Raw genomic sequence first — 27,015 nt, 5'->3', positions numbered from 1 at the left:
TATTTTTTATTATAACCCACTATTATTTTTTCACAACTATGATCTATATTGAACCAAATCTTTTATATTGAACAATTTAAGTACTTCATAAGGTGCCATTGATCTAGGTCTCAGAAAATATAAGCATGACAAAATGATCTTACATATACATGCTATGGAAAATTCAGCGATTCACCTAAAAATGCACTCAAAATTTTTCTCAACTGGAGAAAGTCAGGAGAAAACCACCATGGTACCAGGGAAATATGATTAACTGACGCACAAATTTGATATCACAACCTTAAAATACATTTGGTCAGTGAACATCGCTCATGCACGCTGTACATGTTTCTCTCTAGAAAAAAACTACCAGTTTTGAACTAGAAATTCATGATCTACCAACCTGTTTGTGTGAAGGAGAGTCCGACAGACATTGCCATCCATACCAGTACCCAGCAGGGTACGTTCCTTGCTGTCCCCATATCCCCCTTGTGGCTTGTGTCTCACGAAGCAACAACTGTCTTGAGCAATATGCATAAGCATGCATTGATTTTTATACTGCCTAACTCTGAGGAGGGACCAGCATGCTTAAAAGTTAAAGATGAAGGTGGAGCACAATTCTAAAGTTGTTAACAATAGGCTTCGAGAAATACAATAGATTCCCTCCCTAATTTGTAAACATCCTGAATCAAAATTGTCTGCTATTTCATTATACACTGTGTCTCACTTTCTCCTTCTTTCATGTTGAAAATATCCCTTTAATCTTATCTTTAAGCTTTAAAATAAAAGAGTGACAAATATAAATAATTCACACTAAAATTTGGAAAAAGAAATGAGATACCTATTAAAATTATTGCGTGGATATGGTCATTTGATTACTTATTTTAACATTAATGCAAGAATAGGTATGGTGAATTCAGTTAATATTCCATGAGAATATTCTACTTAAATGGAATTGCATGCATAATGTTTTTATGTCCAGCCTCTAGTTTGGTTACTTTGTCCAATTGTTAATGACATTAAAATGCTGTTTGGCAGTAAATGTATTATTTTATATATGTAATATTACTTGAATATGCGCAGCCATAATTACTACATTAGGCAGTATATTATCAGAATTCAGGAGAATTACCTATACATTTTTAAAGGAAGACGGGTCACTTTGGGCCATGTCCTATAAGGGTCTCCTCACTGAAGCATTTTGGTGTGTTTTGGTAACCCTAGTTTATGATTACATTACACAACTAAAATCACTATTATTGTTATTGTTTGGACTACATTACCAGAGCTGTGGTTTTATGTAATTATGCAGATAGAAATGACCTGACTCCCCTCGCCAGTTGTATTTCCAGAATTCGTAATAAGTTATTTAACCCCAAAACAAACTGAATAATCATTTGTCTTTTGGCGCTGATGTCCCCTCTGCACATCCCGGGATTTCAAATGAAAATGTCTTTGTGAATTCAGTTGGCATCGAAAAACCACATGACAGTTTTCAACGATTTTAACAAATATGGTCCTGGTAATGACAGGAACTCCATCAATCCATGCCAGTTTGTCACAGGATGTTTCCCAGTATGCAATAAAATATGACAGCACATCTGATTTGTAGACTTTATACATGAAATGGGAATGTTTCCTATTAACTTTAAGTAACCCATAACATGCACTGATCTTCGACTGGCCTTTGTTTTGTTCATACAGTGAAAGGTCCTGTTTTGCAGCACAGCGTCCTGTTCTGACCAATCCCTAAGTGTAATATTGACCATATGTTGTAATGTGAGTATGTTAGTCATATTTCAATCACAGGATGGTTTTCTTCAGAAGATTTAGTATCCTTCTTCATTTCCCACCCTTTTGAAAGCCTTGTCAAAACCACCACTGTTTACCAGGTTCACCAGCTCAAGGTGGTTTGTTTAATCATTACAGATTGATTTTCCAATTCTGAAACCTATTGCCTTGCCTTAACTGGGTAAACAGATGGAGTGTCAACCTGCCTTGAACGTAGGCTTACAGTACAGGATTCAGAAGTAAAATAAAGTGCTTTCCCTCTTTCCCTGAATATGATTTACGGGTGGTACCTTATTAAAGGTTAAAGTGTTGCATATTGTTGTAAAAGAAGCATGGAAAGATGTGAATGACGCACATACAGCACAATGATGAAAGTGTGACGTCAAGTTGAGCAGATACTCCCTCCGTGATGAAGATGGCCAGTGAAGCATCTCTGAAGAACAGAACTGCTTTTAGAGATCATCAGGATGTGTGGAGGTTTTTAAACATGACAACAAAATTGTTTAAATTATATAAACAGTAAATCCATTGCTACTTTGGAGACAAGGTATCAAAAGAGGACAGATAAATTAAAAGGAGGTCAGTACTGATAAGAACATGTACACATGTAATAGTATATATTGATGTCAAATATTGTGATGAGAATATATCAAATTAACATTCCACCTTAATGATTGGTTTAAAAAAAATATTGATCATTATTTACAGCATAAAACATAGAAAAGTCAGCAAACACAATGGAAATCAATACCAGGAGTGTTTGATGAGCCACATTATCGAGTGAATCCCTTAAGTCTAGGGTGGGCAGTCATATCCACAAAGGGCCGGTGTGTGTGCAGGTTTTTGGGATAACCTCTAGGGCAGCTGCTCAAGCCCAGGTGTGAGGACTCAGCCAATCTCTCCCCTAACTAGAAATCTAATTAGGGAGCTGTGGCGAAAACCCACACACACAACGGCCATTTCTGGGTAAGATTGGCTACCCCTTCTTTATGTGTAGGGGTCTTGTGTACGTCTACATTCAGCTGTCTTAGCAATCTGAGTAAGTTATTATTTTGGTGTACTAGAAATCTTTTACCATAACGCATAAAAACAGAAATGAAAGGACATTATCCCATCCATCTTGGTGTACACTTACATACAGTGGAAAGGATGTGTATAATAAAGGTGTAACAGTCTGCCGAGTAAACAAATTAAAAATGTATAATATAAGGATGGACTTGCTTCCATGAACTATATCCTGCTCCCTCCTTTTAAAACAGGATGTGAAGACAATAGCTCCTCCTTAAGGAACTGGCTTTCCCAGGCTTACATTGGCTCATCTTTGTAGTGTTCAGGTCTGAAATCAGTTTGTAAAGCTACTTAGGCATTGTCCTAATGTTAAAGGCAACGAAATAAAGTTTTAGTAAAAAAAAAAATAATAATGATATAAAACATTCTCTAGGGCAAAAAGTGCCTCTAGGGCAATGGCATATGTTTGGTTTCAATGTTGGTAGGGACCAAATCAGCCTCAAACCCCCCCCACCCCCCTTAACACACATGGTACCCCCACGATATCGGTAGGGATGTGTCCCTACCATCCAAGTACACTCCCTTGCTATAGAGTGATATTAATTTGAAATTGGAATGATGTTTAAAACCCTGATGAATAATAGGAAAAACTGCACTCTACCCCAGTGAATATTCCACAACAATACAGCTAAATCACATTAACAATCACTTAATTAGCATCTTTTCATCAGGTCAGCAACACATTTGCAATGCTGACTACGTATAAACTTGGTGATATCCATGCTTGAGTTGAAGTTTAACGTAGGTCAGGACTGAACTTTGCCTAAACGAGTAGCGTATCAATGGAAGAATGTTAACCAGCTCAGCTGACAGACACATAATGATGAGGATGTCAGTGCTGAGCCAGGAGATTAACAAAATGTTAAAAAGTGAGAGAAAGACCGGGACTTAAACCTATTACTGTTTCAGCTGCCACAATCAGTGCATGCTGCCCATTCCCCCAGTAATTACAGGAAAACCGTATTGTCCTTTAATAGTTCATTGTCTTTTAATAGTTTTTTATATTATATATATTTTATTAGCTTTATTTTCGTTATTTTTAACTGACATTCTGTTGATGCAGGCAATTGTATTAAGAGTATGTTACTTAATTGTTGTGGCCTAATGGTTTGGGAAGTGTGTTTGTGAGGGAGAGGTTGTTGGGTCAAATCCCGGATCAAAAAGGCATCACCGAGGTACCCTAAGCTAGGAATTCCCCCCCTGTACTACCTCCTGGGTGCTAAATAATATCTGCTCACTGTTATGTCACATATGAGCTTAATGCAGAGGACACATTTCATTATGACAACAAATTGCTTTCCTATTTTCACTTTTTAGTTAAATAAATTATTGTTTCCAGGCACCCTTTGCATGACAAACTGCCATTATAAGCATCAATACTATGAAATTCAGATGCTGGAAAACTAAAGATACGGATGAACGCTGTTCTTTTCAGCCCAATAGCTATCAGGTGTAGATTTTTGTTTGAATAATGCTGATCAGGCACTGCTGTCCCCAAGACCAAAGGCTCTGTATGTCCGTAGCTTAGTGTCAGGCCTGAGTGCTTTAGTGATGAATCGCTCTCTAACACGAATTACTGATTTAATCCAGTGAGGATGTCTGGATAAATTGTGTTGTAACAAAAACAATAGTGTGTCAAAGGCTGGATGCTCTGCTTTGTGATTGAACATTATTGCTTTTCTGTATGACGTTTTTACCGAGAAGAAATAATCTCTCTAATACTAGACAAACAGAATACGCCATAAGATGTTTATTTTAATTATCTGAAGTAAAATATAGACTAATTCTTGAATAAATATTAATTCAAAGAGGAAACTGCTTGGGAACTCGTTTAGCATTTAGCATAGCGGAAATAAGGTGTATATACTGTAAGGTGTATAACTGCACTTATAAACATAAAGATTGTAATAGTAATAGTGGTAGTTTTGTTTGTAAAGCAACATAATAAAACTAATTTTGTCCGTCACTTATGTTACCTTGATCATTGTCATGTCTGGAACTAAAAGAGTGTTATTGAGATGTGATTGGGTGGCACGGTTAACACTGTCACCTCACACCTCTGGGATTTCTCTGGGACCTGGGTTCCGTGTGTGTGGAGTTTGTATGTTCTCCCCTGTGTTGCTGTAGGGTTTCCCCCCACAGTCCAAGAATATTTTAATGTTAATTGGAGTTGCCAAATTGCCCATAGGTGTGAATGGTGTGTGTGAGAGTGTGCCCTGTGATAGGTTAGTGCCTCATCCTGGGATGTTCCCTGCCGTGCACCCATAAGCTCTGGACCCCCTACAACCCTGAAGGGGATAAGCAGTTTCAGAAAATGGATGGATGATATGTGATTATTTGAATAATGCTTCATAACAGAAAGCCTGTGATTCATGTAACTACACAGTAGGATCATAATCTATTCATCCTTCCTTCGCCTGTAATCATTATTCCAGTACAGCACTGCAGTGATCCTGCAGTCAAGCAAAACCATTATTGTTTGTTTAAGCTATAGATGCATTTCTTTCCTCATCAAAATCAAATAGAAGGGTCCTTGCATTCATCATAATTTGATGCATTGTATAAGAAACCAGACCAGTTCCGTGTTCTTTTCGACTTTATAATTCTGCAACATGTCAGGCCCGTAGGTGCCATTAAATGGCATCCTTCACATTGTCACGGGATTCAACTAGAAGCCCAATCTGTAACTTTTTGTTTCCGAAGAATGGAGAAGAGTTGTTAGCTTACTTTATCCTGCCTTGCCTGCCAGGCAGAATCCTCTGCGGTAAATATCAAATTAGACAGTGAGACATGTTCTTCCTTCACATTAAATATATTGTTTCATGTTGTTTACCAATTAGGAGTGACCTGAAACACTATTTGAGTGATGAACTTGAACCAAACAATTTGTATTAAAAGGTGTTTTTAGGGCATCGTAGGAAATATATAATAATAATAATAATCAATATTAGCTACTCTATACTATAGAAAAAGATGCTGAGCACAGGGAGATCCTTTTGAGAGCTAAGCAGTGTGTTATGACCTGCCCGTCCAAACCCCTTGTGGCCACGCCCCCTCGTTAGCCTCGTGTGGAATCCCCGTGTCATCAGCTGTTTTGAGTTGTTTTCATTAGCCTTGTGTATTTAAGTCCACGTCAGAGTATGTTTCCCTAGTTCTGTCATTGTATTGTTATGGTGATTTCTGTTTCATATGCCTCTTCTTGTGCCAATTAAAACCCTTTTTACCCCAGTTTTTATGTCCTTCGCCTGCTTCCTTGCCCATCTACTCACGACAGGTGAACGGCATTGCATGCAATCTTGCCAATTCAATTTCCAGCATAACAATTGAAGGTTTACTGTGTTAACTGTGTCTAATCTGCAATCTTTAGTTCTTAATCATCAAGCGTTTTATTGATATTACTTTCAAATAAGTATTGTTTGCGTTTTGCTGCCTCTCATACATGGTTGTGTTGTACAACCTCGTGAACCAACACAAGGACCCGTATTTGCAAGAGTCACAACAAACAAAGCTTTCATAGACGGATTTACGAAATACAGCCTGACAGTTGTATTTTCATACTGATTCCTATATTGACAGATCTTCCGTCTTCCTGGACTGAAAGATTGTTCCCATGAATACTTCAGCTACATTGGTCCAGATACATAGCTCATACCTGCCAACGCTTCCGACTTCCACGGGTTTGGCAGATATAACATAACCTTTGCCAATGATAGACTGTCAGCTTGGCACCCAATCAGGATCCATTCACTTCAGAGTAAATTAGCTTTATTTGGCCACTCCCAGTAAGAATCTGATGGCTTATCAGGTGTCCTGTCCTCGGAAGCCCATCCTTTTTAAGTAGAGTAGTTGTAACTACAAAGTCTTGACAGTCGACCTCAAAAGGGAGCACCTGCATTCTGTAGCTCCACTGTACCGCCTCTGCTACAGTATATTTCATACTCTTGTGCTCATGTGCTTCATAAACTACGTCCTTCTAGGGCACAATAAGTTTCATGATATACAGGGACTTTAGGTGGGTTCACCATATGACCACATCGGTCTTACGGTCGTCCACTTTCCTTCTAGGAGTCGTGCCTGAGGACCTGGTTGTGCCTGCTGATTGCACTCCTAGGTGAGGCTTCCTCTGCAACCAGTATGTGTGTGCCTTAGAGTGGCTGCTGTTTGGCTGAGTGGTAAAGTCAAATGCACTCCTACTCACTGGTTGAGATATCAATAAAACTAAATGTTTATTTTATTATTTATAAAAACGAATACATTTTACCATTCTTGGGAATTACTCGCAAACTGATGCCCAAGATGAAAAAGCTGAATGCACCTACCTGTATTGTTATTATGGGAAACATATTAATGGCACTCAACCTCTAACAAAGTAATCCTGACTGACAGTTAATACCACAGGATTGAGCAATCATACACAAGATAGCTGTGCAAACAAATCAAGTTTGTTCAAGGATGCATTTATGTTCAAGTCTCTTTAATTATTAGGTGTGGCTCCCAAGTTTGTATTGCATTTATATATATGTTGCATATAATATATATATATATATATATATATATATATATATATACAAACCGCTTATCCTACTGGGTCGCAGGGGGTCTGGACCCTATCCCAGAAGCAATGGGCACGAGGCAGGGAACAACCCAGGATGGGGGGCCAGCCCATCGCAGGGCACACTCACACACCATTCACTCTCACATGCATTCCTACGGGCAATTTAGCAAGTCCAATTAGCCTCAGCATGTTTTTGGACTGTGGGGGGAAACCGGAGTACCCGGAGGAAACCCCACAACAACATGGGGAGAACATGCAAACTCCACATACATGTGACCCAGGCGGAGACTCGAACCCGGGTTCCAGAGGTGTGAGGCAACAGTGTGAACCACTGCACCACCATGCCGCCCCTTCCACATCACATTTATATTTTTATAAATATTTATAAATCATATGTCTAAAAAGCCAATATAAAAGACATTTTATATTATATATTTTGCAGCTGTGTTTGTAAGATTTATTATTGGAATTTTTTAAAAAATGACAAGAAATTATAGATTTTATTTTACATTAACCTTTACGGAACAAACTGTCACATTTCTGTTGCTATAATATAAAAACTGACTCATACGTATTGTTGAACAACTTTTCAATGCTAGTAAATTTGACTTACGAGACACTTATTTCCGTCTTGCCAGCAAGTCGGAGATTTATGGCATTTTTATTCATATGTTTGCCTTGCACTGTATAAAATCCAACAGATGAGTTTTTCATTCATATTTGTCATACATTTAGAGGTGTTAAAGTATTTAAAAAATTATGAAAAGTACATCAACATTGATGCAATAAAAAAAAATCTCAGTTTATATGTGAAGTTAAAGCATACAAAGTTCTCTTCTGCATAGAATCACATCATCAGACTGAATTCCTATACAAGACAATTGTTCTAAAATCAAATCACAGTCTTACAATCAAGGAAGAAAATTATAAGCAGAGGTGGGTAGTTCAGGTTCAAAGAGTAAAAATCTAGACCAAGATTTTGTTTCAACCAACCATTTGAGTGGCCTGTGACTGACACTTTATTCTCCACTCGGTGGATAAAACAAAATCTTGGTCTGGACTTTTACTCTCTGGATCTGAATCTCCTACCTCTGATCATAAGGCAGTGGCATAGCTGGCAATATCATGACAGGTGGGAAATGGCCAAATGATGAGGAGACCCTTGTTGTATGGCCACTGGGGCAGCAAGCCTCAGTTTACCTTACTGCTTGGGTTTGCTTTTTCTTTTACCTCCCTGCCCTGTCCACTTCGCCATTTTATACACAACTATCTGTACCCAACACATTCTCCTAAGCTTTGGGGAACAATGGCTTACTCACTGAGATAAGAACAGCCAGAATGAATTGTCCATTACAGTATGGGTCCTATCAAGTAAGTTACCATGTCACAGAGAAACAGGGAAAATGAAGCATAGTATTATATTGTACAAACAAACACAAAAACTGAATTGTTAGAAAGCTAATTAACAAATATCATTCATGTATGATTAAATATTAAGAATAACAAAACACTTTTACACTATACACTGGAGAAGTTCAATGTAAACTAGGAAAGGAAATCGAATGATGTATTTATTATGGACTGCACTACGAGGCTGTTGAGGTCACATTGATCGGGTGGGGCTCCTTCGGTGGCATAGAGTTTAAAACTGATCTGAAAGCAGCTCACATAGCTGTTGGGACACAGTGTCCCTGCTGGTGCGTAGAGTAAGTCTGTACATCTGCAAAAGAAGAGAAGAATGTGGACATGAGTGACAGAAGGTGATGTAGTAAGGGGAACGGGAGAGAAGTATCGGGAGAAGTTATGAGGCCAGTTGGAAGAAGGTGCAAGGAGATGTGGTGTGAGGCTCAAGCATAGGGGTCATCAGTAAGGAAACATGCTTAGCTGGTGGTGAAGGAACACAGAATACAGTTTTAGTAACAAATGAAAGGTACACACAGTGAGGAAGGTATAAGGCATATTTGTACTTTCTGTTATCCGCTGCTACATTACTTGCTGCTAAATTATCGTACATATTGTATATTATGCGAAGAAAGTTTATATTCAATATTGCTATGTACAGATAGTTCGCATACATCATTCTAATCCTATTCATGTACATACTGTGCGTCTGCCCTCCTGTCGTGTCATGTGCACTGGATGAAAATAAAGTCCCACTTGACTTGACTTGAAGATGTATTTCACTGACATAGAACCAAGGTGAAGAAAAACTGTCTGGTGGAGAGTTCCGGCTCACCTGGGCTTGGGTATTGGGTTCCAGTCTCAGCAAACATCCCGCCTGAGTTGACTTGGTATGGATGATTCCAGCACCAACAAAGTTGGAGGGGTTGGGGTCTACCTGGTCCAAAAGAGCTACACCAAATCCGGCAATCTGAAAGACAGCACGCTGCTAAATCCGCTGTGGATATCAGGGTACAAATTCTAACACTACCTCTTTGTATTTTGCTGTGGAGCCGTTTTGTGGTGATTACCAATTAATTACACGACGCAGAGTTTATCAACATGCTGCCTCATCCAGAATTAGGCTGAAAGAACCACCCTTATATGCATGTAAAAAAAAATACAAGAATGTCACCAGACTGGGTTTTGGCAATTTAGAATTTCCCCATGCAAACTGGAACCTTGCTAACAAAGCCCAGTTTACCCAGATTGGATTACCCCTTTAGAACCCGGAAGGATTTGTTTAGAAATTTCCATCACAATCAGTTTATACAGTAGTCTTTTGTGCAACTCATATACATTTATTCAACAGAAGAGGATGATTCTAGAAGGGCAAGCACATGCAAACACTACAGAGAGATCTTGAGCAATGTTTGCAAGATCATGAATTTTACAGATGAAATTTGCAACAGAATAAGGAACAATTCAGGTGAAATCTTAACATAATTACTAAAATTAAAATCACGTCACAATACCCAGCAAGGGCTCTGTAATCCAAATTAAACCAAAGAATGGATTTATACTGATAGAGAGCCTAGTTCTTATGCTAAGATCTTACTTTGGCTTTGGTGACATCCGTGTCCATGGGGTTCTTTGCTTTAAAGATCTTCTGTACCTCCTGCTGGGGGCTGTTAAAAAGAGCAGTCAGTTTGATACAACAGATAAACGTTAGGGAAAGGAATGTAGCACAAGACAAAGACAAAGGAAGGAGTCAAAAATAAGGCAAGATAGCTAACACAGGTTAGGCTCTGTGGGTGTGGGTGGTAACAGAAGAGAATATGGGAGGGTATAATGAGTAAAACACTCTTACTTGCTCAGCTGCTTCCAGCGCTGAAAGAATTCTTGTGATGTCATCTCAGTAGGCTGGAAAAACTTGTTTAAGGTGACTGGAAGCTTGACACCTATATTCTGCAGGGTGCCCCCATACCTGGAAGGGTAAGTAGTTGCCATATGCATGGGAATGGATAGCCGATGTAGGCCAGTGGACTTCAGTGAATAACCAAACATGAAAACTACCCAATAGGAAGAAAAATGAGTGACATTTCCATTGGGCAGTCCTTAAATTTGTCTTATCTGGCTAATGAAGAAATCTTGCTTTGTGGAATACCCACCAGCATTTACGACACAACACACTAACAGCCAGTCATCTGAAATGACCAATTACCTGAACTGGATGTTTAGAACTGGTACCTCCTGGAAATCTGAAATACATTCGATGTTGAACATCTGTTGGAGTTGGGCACCTCCATTCACAACGGGGTCCACAGACTTAGCATGTACATTGAGTTGTATGATATCATTAAGAACACAACACTGGAGGGAATGAAAGGGTCAGACGCCATATACAGAGCAAAACAACAACACATCCTTAACTCCACAACTCCACCCGGTCCTACCCTCAACCCCGAACATACACAGCTTGGTACGTCAACTGAACATTTGCACATTGTTTGCAATGACTATTCATTTTGCACACCGTATATCTCCAGTTTACACTTCTATCGTTGCACCTTCTCATTTCCCGACACAATCATTCTCTGTGCTTCCTTTCTGCACCATAAGCTACACAATACCTTATGCAGAACCATAATTTACACTTAAATTCATAATTTATAACTTATCTGTAATTTATTGTATTTACTGCACCTGGTTAGGTGGTGACTCTGTACCTGTAGCACTGCGACAATAAAGTTGAACCTAATCCAATTTAATTTAATTTAATTTAATTTAATTTAAGTTCCAATCAAGTGCATGCTAATAAAAAGAACATCTTGTCTTAATTATATTTTCTCATTATGAAGCAAACAAAAAAAAACTGTAAATCTGCATAAATATTTCCCATGATAACTTTTCACAGTTTTTGATACTATTCATTTTCAAAAATAGACTAAATGAGCATAAAAGAAGGATATGAGATTTTAAAGCATCGTGGCAGACCACAGACGGTGAGAAATCCAGGAACTGCATTGAGGTTTTATTTCCATAAAACACATGGAGGCGACCTAATGGAGAGGAGACAAATAAAATGTGGCAAAAAGTAATGGTCTTCATGCTTATATATAATTTCATTATCATAGGTGTTTTAATGCTATTCAACAGAGTGACTGAAACTCACTCTGGGTTATTCCCACATCCAAAAGGGTGCAGGATAGGCTGATTGGTGAGTCTAAATTGGCCCTGTAGTTGTGTGCGTGTGAGTGTGTGTGCCCTGCGGTGTGTTGGCGACCGCTCAGGGTTGGTTCCTGCCTGTGCCCATTGTTCCTGGGATAGGCTCCGGTCCCCTGTGAACCCAGTAGGGATTAAGCGGTTTCAGAAAATGAATGGATGGATGGACTGGAACTCACCAAGATTTTGTCTGAACTCTGACTTCAGTCCAATCTGGAGCATTTGATTTTCAAACAGGACTCCGCTGTTCTTACACACAAACCTATCAGAGCATAAGAAGACTTATTGTGAAACACAGAACCTTAGCCCCATTTTATAATAATCCAAATATTTTATCTATGCTTATCCAAGAAGTGAATGCAGACAGGCCACAGAAATGATTCTGCTTAATGTAGAACCTCTGTGAAGTTTTCGTTTCAGTAGTGTAAATGTAAATGTGTTTAGTCGCCTCATGTTCAATGACACAATGCTCTTCACCTGCAGAAGTTCATGAACTCCATGACATTGAAAAGAGAGTAAAATGACCAGACTTCATGTCAATGTGGACAGCGCCACCAAGTGGTGTATACCTACTACAAACTTAAATCAGTTAAGCAGTAATATCTATGCAAACAGCAGTCTTGGAATCCCACTAGAATTAAGCCTCCCAAAATTCCAAAAATCTTATTAAAAAAACCACAAATCACTGATGTCACAGAGTGGCAAAAAATTCAATTCATCCCTCTTCCTACCACTAATATGATATGGGCCTTGATGGCAAGAAGAACTGGCAATGCTACCTAGAAACCATTGTGATCCAAGCACCCAAGACGCATTTCAAACGACATGTAAAGAGGGCCTAGGATACCTTCTTAAAACTTTAATCTTCCACAATTTTGTAACCAGTCAAGAACAATGAGAGATTTTTCAGAAGAGTCTGGTTTCAGTTGAACTTTAAATTACTTTAACTTTTTTACTTGCTGATGAAAAGGTCTAGATGATCCAGGTCAGCTCTGCCCACTAGAAAGGTAGCTTTGTTCACTGACTTGATGCAAAATGGACAAAACTCTTACTAGAACACTCTTAGCTCTTACTTGGAGAAGTTCTCAGTGGCAACAGGTGCAGCTGCAGCTTCGGGGATGGGAGACTGGTTATCAGAAAAGATGTCCACCAACAAGCTTCCCCTTGGAGAAGAGGAGGAGGTGTTTTGGCTGGAGGTACTACTCAAACCCAGCAGAGCAGCTGACAATGGTGACGGAGAAGCCTGTAGGCAAAACACATTTTTTTCTAGTAACATCCACAGCATAGTAGCAGAAGAAATAAAAAAATAGAAGTTAAGGGTGTTAGACCAAGCAGCTGCAAACATATTTGAGTAAGAGTGGCAGATGGAACAGCCTGCTACCTTTGTAATGCTGCTGGAACTGACTGAATCCACAGTGCCGTTGACTCCAGCATTCTTATCCTTGGGGCTGTCTTCCTGATCAGGAAGCACACCCGGCCCTTTTCGTTTTTTCAGCTTGGACAATATGGAAGACTCGCGGTCTAGAAAGGGCGGCATCTCTTCCAGAACTGTTGCCTTCAGATGGGCACAAATGGAAGTGAAGTTGACAATTCCGGGTGAATGTTACGGTATTTCCTGGATCCTTCACACCTTCATCTTTTCACCCGTCCATTAAACTCTGGAAATCAGGCTTTCGAATTAAGAAAATAAGAATTATAAAAGCTTTTTTTGCATTCTGTTACTCTTCAATAGGCATCATGTTCATAAACAAGGGATTTCTTTCTAATGCATTTAGTATACCATCTACTCAGGATCTAAGCATTCTTGCCATTTGCAGTTATATCTAGTCCTCCCAGTTCCCAGCCCTCTAGTACCAGGACATCAGTACTGGCGACGGAGCTCAGATGCAGGTACTCCACGGCACGCTGCTGTAGCTCCACATCTGAGTTGCGGATCTGGCTGCTGGAGCGCAGAACATCCTGGATAGTGACTTTAATCTCAGGAAACAGGTTGATGAACTTGATGTAGGTCGAGAGAAGGAGGGCCCGAGTGGGCACTGAGCATAGGTGGAACTTGGAGTGCAGAAGGTTGAACTGAACCAGAGGGCTGCAGAGCCAAAGAAAGAGGTGGGATCAGTGCACACAATGGGAGCAAGTGATGTATTCTACCAGCAAACCAGCAGGTACAGAGGTAGTTATAAAAACACAATTCACTGCAGCTAAGAGGTCACAGACAAAGCGAAGTCACACATATAAGCTAAACAAAGCAGAGTCAAGCTTCTACCTTGACCGGGGATCTCCAGCAATCAAGTTTCCAAACTCCCCTAAGATGTATCCCCCGACCTTCACCAGGTTCTCATGGCAAGCAGGAGCCTGAAGAGCCTGTCAGAGCAGCACAGCAGGTAGTTTAGTGCAAGGTGGACTGAATGAGGAAGAGGGAAGTACCGCCCACCCAGGTTTAAAAACTCTGTCTTAGATAAACATACATAATACTAACAGAAAACAAGAATACGCAGGTCTAAAAAAACTAAACAAATTGCAGTTCCAATTATGATCGGAATAATTGCAATCCAATGATGAACAAACCAAACAAAAATAATAGTATGAAGCTTACGAGAAAAAAATAATCACTTTGAAACTAAAAACAGCGCTATTACTAGTTCTGATAGCCCACAAAATGAGTCTGCAGGCACCTGAAGCTGACTCCACATTTACCTCAAAGACAGTCTTGGCAGCATAGCCCTGGACCTCCTCGCGGCTTATGACGATCTGGATGACACGGTACCACACCTCTTCACTCACGTAATCGCCGGCAATGCGGATCAGATTCAGGATGGTGTCCACATACCATGCATAGTCCACTGCATACTTCTCTGCTATGACGGCCACTTTAAGCACCTGGACAGACCATGACGAAGACGACACACATTTGTATAACATTATAAATCTCTTAACATCTGTGCATCTACAGTAGCGGTTCTCAACCTGGGGGGCCGCAGGCCACTAATCAGCCTCAGCGAAGACCAAGGAGGGGCACACATTTTTTTTGTAAAGCACAGAAAAAAATACTATTAATGCTAAAGCTAGGGCTGGGCGGTAGCCTATATTGAATTTATACGGTATATCGATAACCATTCAGTTATCGTATCACGGGAAAGCTGACGGAGGGGAAAAGGAATCATTGTTATTAGGTTAATTTCATTTAAAAATATTGTGAAAAATATCTGAATTTCCAATATCTGTTCTATTTGAAGGCTTGTCAGTTATTAAGCACTGGTTGTCAGGCTTATGATTACAGAACAACTTGCCAAACAGGTTTCCTTTTAGATTTTTTGTTCATAAAACAAGAATAGAAATGGTGGAGTAAAACCTTGCTTAAGTCATGTTCAAAAGAAATTACATTTTTGGCAGTGTAATCAAATAAGCATATGTTTATATTAATTAACACTGGGGATTTTTGTCACCAATTCAGAATTCATACAAGACAAACAATATCAGAACTTATATGGCCAGGGGGAGGGACAAAACATGTTTTCTTGGACACAGGGGGTCCCTGGATAACAAAAGGTTGAGATCCACTGATCTACACAGCAAAGCCAAAGCTAAAAGATTTTTGTCAAGATATATAAGAACACAAATTTGGAATGCAAATGGGATTTTATACCAATTTCCAAAGAATATGCAAAAAAGATCAGATAATGTAAATCAAGCAAAGACATTTGACGTAACAATCCTGCTCACAATCTCCTCCCGGATGGAGTAGTCTGCAGTCTCCAGGTAGTCCAGCAACTCAGCCACGATCTGTTTGGCGTTGCTGCGGTCACACATGGCATAGAGCAGGTCCACCGCCCTCTGCCTGACACTAACATCCCGCTCTGTCTGCACAGAAAAGAAATTCCAGTAAAAATCACCATACTGAACAGGTCACTTGTTGTCGCTCATACTTAGTTATCCTAAAATACGTAAGAAACATCTTATACGAACCTGAAAACAAGCCTGACTTCACAGAGTCTGCAAATGTACCTATTTGCATTCAGACTGACCAGGTGCATGGAGATGTGCAGGGCATGGAAACACCACATAAAAAAGTACTCCAACTAAACCACAATTACAAAAACAGCTACAAAGCTGAGTCAAAGTAGATTGAAGGGCATTCCAGGATGCAGACTTGCTCCTCCTTCATCCATAAAATGACTGCAGGCTTTTCTTTACATTGATTTAACTTGTGCTTTTATTCAAAGTAACATACAGTTTTTTTAAAAAAGAGAAGTTGGACAATCCCTGGAGCAATTGGGGGTTAAAAACCTTATTCAGAGAAATTGCCCTGCTGAATGTGAGATCTGATCCAGTGACCTTCACAGGCACGGGACGCAAAGCCAAAAACCACCCCCAGAAGAAGACTTATCAAACATCACACTAAGCAACATTCAGGATGTGCATGACAGCAACCCACAAAGAACTAAAGCTGTACTGAAGCCAAACAATGGCTCACTTCATATTATGGCCTTGATATTAATTAACATATTGTTGAGAATTTTTGCTATTTTGCCCATCCTTATAAGGAGTTGAAAAAGTATGCAGGTCATCCACAACATGCCCTCAATGAAAAGCTATGCCTTCTGCAGCTCACCCACAATATGACGAGGTTGAAAAGGTACCTTCAAGGCACTGATGACCGTTTCAATGTGTGTCTTAACAGCTTCATGGGAAAACTCCGAACTGGCCAGTGTGCACATGCTCTCCAGAGCCAGATATCGCAGATTGGTCTCCCGGTGCTGGAGGAACTGGCCCAGCTGGTTACAGGCACGTACAAGCAGGCCAGGGTCACTGTTAGGAATGAAGTGTCACATTACAACCATTACCAATACATGGGTTTGAAACTGAAAAATGTATGTATGAAATATACTTCAGGTATGTTGTTCTTTAGTGAAATAAATGCTGCCTACTAACCTGTCATAGTGGATGATGAGGCTAATGGCCTCAAAAAGCACAGCATATTTAGCATTTGAATGCTGCACCTTCTTAGACTTGGGTGGCTCCTGGGCCTTGTTTAGGATGGATTCAAGGCATTCAGTCAGCCGACTGCGAACAGAATCATCCTCTGGCCAGCACCGGCAAAAGTGACAACGTGATGATGAAACATTAAGCTTTTATATAAAGTGGAACCCCACTGTTATACTTAACATCTGCCGTGACATCTTACCTGGAGGTGGGTAGCACTGCAGGAGGCGGAGCAACTTGACAGACAGCCATGGGGCGGGGACAAAGTAGTAGGCATAGTCCTGTAAATCTGAAGCAGCAGGGATCACGATCTGAAATAAAAAAAAAAGCATAAGAAGAAGCATGAAGCTGAACATTTGCTGAAAAAAAGCAGAGGGTAACAAAACAGTTTACCTATTTATATATCCACCCATCCATTTTCCAAACCGCTTATCCTACTGGGTCGCGGGGGGTCTGGAGCCTATCCCGGAAGCAATGGGCACAAGGCAGGGAACAACCCAGGATGGGGGGCCAGCCCATCGCAGGGCACACTCACACACCATCCACTCACACATGCACACCTATGGGCAATTTAGCAAGTCCAAATAGCCTCAGCATGTTTTTGGACTGTGGGGGGAAACCGGAGTACCTGGAGGAAACCTCACAACGACATGGGGAGAACATGCAAACTCCGCACACATGTAACCCAGGCGGAGACTCGAACCCAGGTCCCAGAGGTGGGAGGCAACAGTGCTAACCACTACACCACCATGCCGCCCCCCCATTTATATACAGCATGTTAATTTTAAGATGCAAATTTCTGAACACCACATTACAGAACATACTGCAGGCTAAAGAAGACATTTAAAACTCAAATATGTAATCTACATGCCCCATGGAACAGCATGCAGCTGTGATTTCTGAACCATTTTGAATTTCTGGATTTCTACGAAAATGGCTCCTAAAATGTCATCAGATCTTCATCATAAGTCATAATAATAAAAAGGGCTTACTTAAAGAACACAAACGACATTCACACTATCGTATGCGTATTGAATAAATAAAGAACAATGACCTCCAAAAGAGGTGTAATTGGAGTCAGGCATTCCTATCAATTCATGTGTGGGTCTGACATAACCTTCCATATAAAAGAAAACTATTTTGGTTACCTACTCAGAAGGACTTTACTCAATGGCAATGTGGTCTGATCAAAATGGATTTCAGAGGAACACAAAAGAAGAGTTATTGTAGCTCATAAGAAGGGAAAATGCTGCAAAAGGTTTTCTAAAGACTCCACAGTCAGGCAGAAAGCTTACAAGTGGAAGAAATTGAGAACTACTGCTCCACACCCTTGAGGCGGTGATACTAAAAATATCAGCGCTAAAGCACAGTACGGAATTCTCAAAGAAGTAATAAAGAACCCTAGGATGAATGCTAAAGATCTCCAGACATATCTAGTATTTGTTATGGTCCATGTTCCTGTTATCTGACACAGATTGTTAAAGCAAGACATCAGAAAATACATACAGCAACTTTAACAGTTCTGTAAAGAAGAATAAGCCAATAACAGTCAGTACTCCCTGTAGCCATGCCCACCTATCCATGGCAAGCCAGACCACGCCCTGCCTCAAGTGAATATTAGACACACCTGTTGACTATTTCCTAATTAGGGCAAGGGTTTTATAAGGACCTTTTCAGAGTAATACACTTGTGAGGTAATGTTATCATTCTACTGAACCTTCATGCCTCATTGTTGTTCTGACATTTACCTGCTATATTGATCTTGACTTTTGGTTTTCGGATTTGTACTTGTGTGTGATATTTTCTGACCCTAGCCTGCACTTTGGAGTAAAGATTGTGGATTACATTTTGGAAATGGTGAACCTGGATCTATGAACCGATACCTTCGCTTAACTTAGATAATGATTAGGTCAGATTTTAGGAGCCATTACTGTCCAGATAAATTCAAAGGGTTCTCTAACTAATTCTTACGAATGCAGGCATTCTTTAAGCAGAGACTTCCAAATGTGTAGCCCCACCTTTACCAATGTGACTTACCCTGCCAAGCCTACCCACAGCCAGAGGAATAGAAACCTTGAGTTCCTCTGGGTTCTTCTGAGCCAGTGCAATGATGAGGCTTGTGGCTGCCGTTACTACTCCCTGCAGCAGAGTGACAGTGTATCTCATATAGTGGCCTTCAAATCATCATTTAGAAACATCTGCTCACCATTCAGCCTCTGACTAAATGTATGTTTTTTGAATAATCCTGGCAGATAATCTAATATCAAGCACTATGTGATATTGCTCTAAAAGTATTTAGTATAGGGTATAGGCAAGCATGTATATCCTTTTACGACAGAATACCATACCAAAGGCTGCTATAAGAACTATCCCCCCCCCCCGGCTCACAGTGTCCACCTGTCCACCATACCAAGTGCTGGTCACTGAGCAGGTGCACCACACGAGAAGTCAACTCTCCCATTGTCACCAGGTCTGGTGAAGTTCTGTGGAGCCGGAGCAAGCAGAGAGCTGCACTTTGCTTCACACTGTCCATGGTATCCCTGTAACACAGATCATGGTTAGGGCAGACGGGGTACTCTCCTTGTAATACTCAGACCAAGCTCAGCAGATGTGTCTCAACACATGTCCAAACTTAGCAGTGTCCTCCACATGGAAAGAAGTCACATTTCCACTATCTGCTGCTGTAGAAGTGTCTCCTTTGTTTATTCTGTACTCTTTACATTCGTCTCTGTCGAATCAACACGGATTTCATTGGAAAATCTAAGATGTCCACTTCCATTGTTAAATGGGTACGGAAAGATGTCAAGAATTTTGTGTTCACACATCTGCAGTGTTCAAACCCTGTCTTAGAGTTGGTTCCTCAACCCGCTTTTCTGAGGGCTTGATCGGACTTCTTAAAATTCCCTTTAGCGGCTCACCCAGCCACTAAGATGCGAGGGATCTCCTGGGCAAAGGCCTCAGCCATCTCACGGCTGCCCACATTGGCAATGCAATGCAGGGCCAGCTTCATGAACACTGGATACCGGCTGGACAGGTCATTCTTGATGGCGTTGTTGATGAGCCGGATAAGGTCGCTGTTGGAGTTCACCAGCACAGAGATGAATAGGTAGCCCTGGAACAAGGGAAGAAAATTTCAGTATTTGTTACTATGTGTATTAGGACATATTCTATAATATTTAAACATCCAAAAGACAAAACAAAATAAAAATCAAGGTTTTCCAAATGCAGACATATGGCAAAATTAAGGAGAGGAGAGGGAATTTTTCAGCTAAACACATGCAAAATGGAGATGTCATGAAACAACATGTTTTGATTGAATACTAAGGGAAGGTCTACATTGTTATATGACTGAAATGTTTCAATAGCTCGTGTATGATCACCAAAATTACATTCCAAATATCTCTCATTTTAGATATGCAAGAGTTATATACATTAAAGAAATAAGGCTAAAGCTTGATAGCATACAACACACACATACATCTTCCTCCCATTTTTAGTTCAATTAAGAGATTAATAAGTTAATGAGACCCTTAAGCTCATTCTAACAATTACTAAATTCTTTTTTTTAAGGTAGATTAAAACACAGGTTTTGCTTCACATTTCTACACAAGGACATTTACAGTGGATCAGAAGTTCCTGTTGTTACGGACAGAGAGGAATAGTCTGGGGATGAGATTACAAGGTTTTCTTGGAAAAATTAAGTTGCCCATCTCGGGGAAAGAAAGAAAGCACTCACGCAGGCTCTCTGATCTGGGTTATGAAACACACCTGAATATAAATCACTAAGAACAATGAAAAAAATCAATACTGATAACCTTAGCTACATTACTCAACCTCCTGCCTTTCATACACCCCGAATACACACACATCCACACACAAAGTGAAAAGGGCTGTCTTCCACTCACTATCTGCTTCTCTGTGTACTTGTTGGAACTGAGCAGGTTGACTGCCTCCATGTGGCCAAAGTCAATATCATGCCCCAGCAGAAAGATGAAAAGCAGCTTGCACACATACTTCTTCTTGCTGTAGCCATCCAGAGCTTTGTCCCCTGTCATACAGATGACACACGAATAGTGTGAAATGAGTACGGTACGCTTCATAAAACCCTAAAGTGTCATTTCCGTTGTTTTTTTTTTTTTCTCCAGCGCCTCTTCACTGTTGCAGTTGCTTGCAAGATTCTTCTCATGTGGTTAGTGTTTTGCCTGTTTTATTTTTTAATTATAAGCAATTGCAAAATGTCTGCCAACAGCAAAAATGTATGTGTGAATTAATTCTATACCAGTGCTGAACTCTTACTCTATTACCAGGAGAGGGCAGATATATTGTAACAAACACAAATACAAGCAACATAGTGAAATGGCTACATTTTTATTAACAATTTTAGTTATTATTCAGACAGTACAGTATTATGGTCATTTGTCATATCGTGGTATTTTGACATATTGGCAACAAAATCACTCAGGGCCACTCCAACTCAGTGAACTTTAAAAATCCCAAAATAACATTGCTTTTCAAAATACTGTATACTGCAGTATAATGTCTGATATGTGAATATGATATGTGAATACCTCCACACCTCCTGATACAGGTACTCTTCATAACTACAAATATACCAACTATTCTCAATCTGCTCTTTTTTCGTTGACGTCTGCTCTGTTAAGTTAGTGCTGCCACCTACTGGAAATCCCTAGTCAATGTCCTAGCACATGAGCAATGGACACGCACCGAGGTGCATAACGTCTGCCAACCATAAAAAGATGGGCTGCACATGGACAGTCTACCGGACACCCCTGAATGGAATTTATATTACTCACCCTGCACTTGAAGAAGTAAAGCATGAATTGGCCTTTAGTCTCCCAGATAATGTGTTTCTAGGGCACACTAAGACAACAGCCTTCACAGTTTGACTGTGATAGCTAATTCTAAGACACAACAGACCAGCATTGCTAAAAACAAATTATTCAAGCGGAAACAATGTGACCCTGGTAGACTGTGTCTTGCATGCTTGTGCCTGTACTTGTAAAATGATCTGAACCTGTCAAACCAAAGAAATGATCATGGGAAAAACATTCATATTTGCAGAACATACCTATGTCATCTAGTTCCTGTTTTTTTACACTACCTTGATTGATTCTTAGTATCATAAAGTAAAGCATCCCATTGCTGTGCAATTCAATTCACACAAAATGCTCCTATCCTGTGCATAACCAGCTGAGACAAAAGAAATAAAATAAAAATGCAAATAGGTCCCGAGAATCAGATTGCATTTATCCATAATACACAAGATAAGCCTACCTTTAAACTTAGAGCGGATGTTGGCCAATTCTTTGTTTATCCTCTTCACTTCTGCTTCTTTGCTTTTGCCTAGAAAAAAAATACAGTGAGCATATCAGCAACATTGTGGTGCAAGTCTACATCATACTGGAGCATATAACCACTAATGGTTAATCTGGATAACAGTGAGATGTAACACACATAGAATTAGAAAAAAATAGGCAGACACTACAGTAACTTAATCAGATAAACTTATTGTCATGCAAAAGTGAATAATATGATTCCTTGAGAAAACCCCAGAATCAACAAAAGAAGATTTAGGCCTAAGTGTAGCTGCGGTGATCATAAGGTAAAATGTTCTCTGAGGAAAAGGTAATTAATAAAAAAAAAATAAAAAAACACAAAACTTGAAAATTTTACTTCACAGTTAAGTTTTCCTGTTGCTTTCCCATGCTTTGGTAGTTTTATTGAGTAATAATAATCAAAGAAACTGATGGGTTTTTGTGAAGATTCCGTTTCAATAAGCAAAGAAGATGACAACAGCACAATGTAAAGCAATGGTTGTTTCAAAAAAGTACTGCATGTAAAATGTCTCGCAACAAAATCTGGAAAATTGCATTTGTACACACACATAGCTACAAACAAACTAGAAACATGCAAAAATAATCAAATTAATCTCTTGGGTGAGTAAACAAACAAGCACGGAACATGTACAACAAGAAAAGATAAGCATAGCTGTTTTTATTTTTTCCAGCTTGATGCACAACAAACATTAATCTTATGAATCTTAGGAGTACAAAATGCCACATTTGGCTACAACTAACTGTACAACTGCTTGTAGGCCCCTTTCCTTAATTGCTGGACCATGCCATTGCTGGACCACGCCATTTATACAGTCAGTGCTAGCTTCTGAGCACCTTCTCCTACAAGGAATGTTACTGGGCCAGTTTAGTGTGCCTACGCACATCAGATCGGGATTGTCTTCTGTATAAGGACATGGAAGGGGCTATTAGGTACCACGAGGGACTCAACCCAGTCAAATTCATTATTAACCCATGTCTGTTAGGAACAAATGCACATAGTCAAAAGAAGCCAATACTGTACATGTCACAATGTGGCCACCACAGGTGTTCCCTGGATGTCCTACAAATCAGATATTGTGTTTTTCATGGACTTTTCATGGATTTTACGGCCATATTTCTAGACCTTGTGTTGCTCCAAATAAATCCCTAAATAATCAGATCTCAATCACTTGCCCACAGCAATCAAGAGTTCTTTTATTCAAGTGGTTGTGTATTTTACATGACAATTAAATAATGTTCATATAAACTTAATGATCCTTGATAAATTTGCCCAATTACGTTCCAAATATGACAGTTCAGAACATATAGGCCACACTGAGAAGTAAACCCCTCCCCCCATCCCCATGCTTATCTGTCTCTAATATCCATAGTTACATTTCTAAATATGCTATATTTATATATAGTCATGAGGCGCATAATGAAGTTTCTATAAACAATGGTCCGCATATATGATGATGGTCCCACAAGATAATACTGTAATGGAGCTGAAATATTCCTATCGCCTAGTGACGTCATAGCCATTATAACGTCACAGCATAATGTCTTACGCTACTCTTACTCTAGTTTACTGTAGCGTAGGTGTGTAGTAGACTATACCATTTAGGTTTGTGTAAGTACGCTCTGATGTTTGCACAATGATGGAATCACCTAACGATGCATACTAATGACTGTATAATGATCACACTCCACAGTGTCAGTGAGAATTCCATCTGTTAAAAATCTCATCTCATCTCACCTAGGCACAAAGAAGCAGTGAGTGGCTCTGCAGGCTTATTACTCTGCAGCTGTGATCAGAAGATTACTGCTTCAAATACCGTGGCTAGCAACGTAATTATATCATCACTGGCTCCTTGAGCAAACCCTTAACCCTGGTTGCTCCAGGGATTAGTTAACTCTGTTCTCTTACTTGTATGTTGCTTTGGACAAAAGAACCTGCTAAACTGAATGATGAAATGAATGGTAAACATGATCAAGTGTTACTGTGAACAAAACCTAAACGAATGCTTTCAACAATAAGGCACTAATGCACTTTGTATTTCTTTTACAAAAGCTAGCCATCTTGCTAGAGCCAGCCATTCAAAAAAGGTACCATACAGCTAAGACAAAAAAGGGCATGTTTTTCTCACAACTGTGACAAAGGTGCTGCAGTCATAAACACCCTGTGATGAGTCTGTACACATCTTACAGTCCCACGGAGGCCTGTTTTGGCACCTAGGGGAGTGAGAGAGGGTGTGGCAGCAGAGCCGGCAGTTTGAATGGTGCATTCATTAATCTCTAAAGAGTTCAAATCAAAAGCACTCCTCATTACACTGATTTTTTTTTTTTGTATTAAAATAATTACACTTCACTTAATTTATCATTCAACATAAATGTACATGTTTTCCCGTCTTTACCATATATACTGTGAATTGTAGGACAGTGATCCATATGTAAAATTACTGGACACACAACAAATTATTTCATGTGTGTTGGAGAGCAGGAGCAATGCTTTACATATCCCCCTATATGCTTGGATGGTGGGAGGCACCCAGTCCATACTGGAGCACATACACATACATACTCACGCAGTTTCAGTATTATTAGTGTTATTTGTGATACCCGGTACATGTAAGTTGTAACATTTTTATGTCTAAAAAACACCCAAAAACAGGTCAGGTCAGGTTAGGGAGCACTGGTACAAGTGCATTGTCACACCCACCACACGATGAAACACCTCAGGAACTTGGTTGATGACCCCCAGGCCAACATGCGGTCTAGTCCCACCCTCTGGAAATGGTAACACCCTCAGGTGTTATGTGGGCGTCCCCTTGACCTGGTCCAGCCACTCGGGTCGTCAGCAATGAGGATGCCGTGAGCCAGATCACCCTCAGGGAAACGCGTTACATGGCCATACTGCTATAACTGAGGCTCCCTCACAATAATGTGCCTCATTTGGGGCTCCCTGAGCAACCACTCTTTCGACACAAACCAGTCAAAACAAGTCAAACCAGCGGTACCCAAGGATTCTACAAAGAGACACAGTGTACCATAGGGTCCAGTCTTCATCTCAGGTCACTGGATAGTGTCCATATCTTGCAGACAGCCAAAGATATCTTTGTAAGAGGACAGCCAATAAGGCCAAAAAATATTTTCAGGGCTAATGAGGACATTTGATGATATGTGGCTATTTAAATCAAGTATTTTTAGTTCAGTTATTAGTCTTTAAGCAAAAGTTCTGGGTAATAAAATGGTGTGTCTGCAATACGCTGTTAAAAATTACTAAGAAGGACATACATTCTATTTCTATTTAGTAGTCATCAAAAAAAGATTAAATTGCCCAACCCATCCTTCATTAAAATCAATTCAGTGACGTTGCTGGAGCACTGTTCTAAGTTTCAATACATCACGTCCATCAGTAATCTTACAGGAACGCTAGTGACCTCCAGTAAAATCCACCATCTTCAAAGTATTTCGGACGACTATTTCAAATACACAAGGGAAATCAGTCTAAACCATCATATTTGCCGTGATATTTAGCTCCAGGATCGTTAAGCAGTACAGCGCACGGACCCGGAAAAGGCTGTATTTACAGTACACTCAACTTTCCTTACAAATGAACGTACTTTATAATAGTCTTCTGGTAAAACGCACTTCTTCTCCAAACGTTTTGACTTGTTCGTATGTTTTTTAATACAAAATGAGTCCCCATATATCATTCCCATACTTCCTGCCTCATAGTGACTGCATTACCAAGTGAAACTGATCTATTCAGTGTTTCATGGTTCCTTGATTGAGCCCCACGCCTATTTTTTGTGTAAATGTCAGTGCTAGCCAAAAGAAGCTTTTGAAAATGTGACACACTAAACGCTAAATTTTGACTTAAACGAACTCCCCCTACTTCTGCCTATAGACTTTCATAACTTTTGCAACTTGAACTAAGAGTAGCAGTCACTTCTCCACTTGCACCTTGCATACGTCTCAGCTGTCAAAAATGCGTGTGTCAGCATACTGGGAGAAAGCTTTCTTTTACCTCTAACTAGCTAAAAGAAGGAAATCCCAGCACATATTTTCAACTATCTGCCATAAATTATCATTTTCATTTTAGGGCAATTGACAGCGTGGTTCAACGGCAAAACTTACAGTTCCGTATATCTGAAATGAAGACAGCCAAACCTCGCATCCCGTCTCCTTTCGATACTGCTGGCATTTCGTACCGTTCAACAGACCGTGTTTATCCCTGAGGTGACACGCCAGGTTTCGCAGGTTTTAACGGAAAAAAACGCACCGGGGAGTCACTCGGAAGCGGAGATGCGCGAATCGGTAGCGGAGACGCGCGAATCAGTAGCGCTCGTGAACTCGTCAGCGCTCGTGGTTAAATTCCTGTACGACGAGAACGCGCAGAAAAGCTTGGGTTAAACATTTGCTGTCACGTTACATTACTGGCCACACGTCAATAGCTCGACTGTCGTTCATTTCCTTTCATTTGCTTGTCACCCAACATATAAGTCTAAAGACACTGACAGTTTAAAAAGATTCGGATATCATTTGCAGTTATCAATCAGCCTTTAAAATTCTATTTGACTAAAAGTTTACTAAAAATGCAGGATATCGACGCATCTAGTCATACTTGGTAATGTTTGTTTATATTTCCCTAAAGCGAATGGTACCTTTCCCCAAAAAAAATATCAAAAACTCATCTTA

At 40.0% G+C, this 27,015-nt stretch overlaps 2 protein-coding genes across 2 annotated transcripts in view; both read right to left on the bottom strand.

Annotated features, from left to right (window-relative positions):
• Positions 1–490, bottom strand: part of LOC125704118 (mucin-19-like) — a 34,472-nt gene extending 33,982 nt beyond the window's left edge. Inside the window, exon 1 of the mRNA XM_048969447.1 lies at positions 383–490. Coding sequence (XP_048825404.1) covers positions 383–461 — 79 coding nt within the window. The 5' untranslated portion in view covers positions 462–490. The remainder of the gene's footprint in view (positions 1–382) is intronic.
• Positions 491–8,024: 7,534 nt separating this feature from the next.
• LOC125751518 (AP-2 complex subunit alpha-2-like) lies at positions 8,025–26,683 on the bottom strand. The gene is made up of 22 exons (XM_049030401.1): positions 26,455–26,683; positions 22,274–22,342; positions 20,884–21,026; positions 19,897–20,090; positions 19,389–19,518; positions 19,016–19,117; positions 17,181–17,289; positions 16,928–17,078; positions 16,636–16,804; positions 15,719–15,856; positions 14,693–14,875; positions 14,262–14,359; positions 13,853–14,084; positions 13,380–13,553; positions 13,072–13,241; positions 12,178–12,260; positions 11,747–11,835; positions 10,998–11,122; positions 10,644–10,760; positions 10,392–10,461; positions 9,630–9,764; positions 8,025–9,113 (listed from the first exon to the last, which is right to left on the bottom strand). Exons 1-22 carry the CDS (start codon positions 26,519–26,521, stop codon positions 9,036–9,038), a joined length of 2,826 nt encoding a protein of 941 aa, XP_048886358.1. The 5' UTR covers positions 26,522–26,683; the 3' UTR covers positions 8,025–9,035.
• Positions 26,684–27,015: the final 332 nt, after the last annotated feature.

The sequence above is a fragment of the Brienomyrus brachyistius genome, chromosome 11 (assembly GCF_023856365.1).
Source record: "Brienomyrus brachyistius isolate T26 chromosome 11, BBRACH_0.4, whole genome shotgun sequence".
Classification (NCBI taxonomy): Eukaryota; Metazoa; Chordata; class Actinopteri; order Osteoglossiformes; family Mormyridae; genus Brienomyrus; species Brienomyrus brachyistius.
The sequence above is the reverse complement of the archived record's forward strand: the minus strand, read 5'-3'. Positions and strand labels throughout refer to the sequence as shown.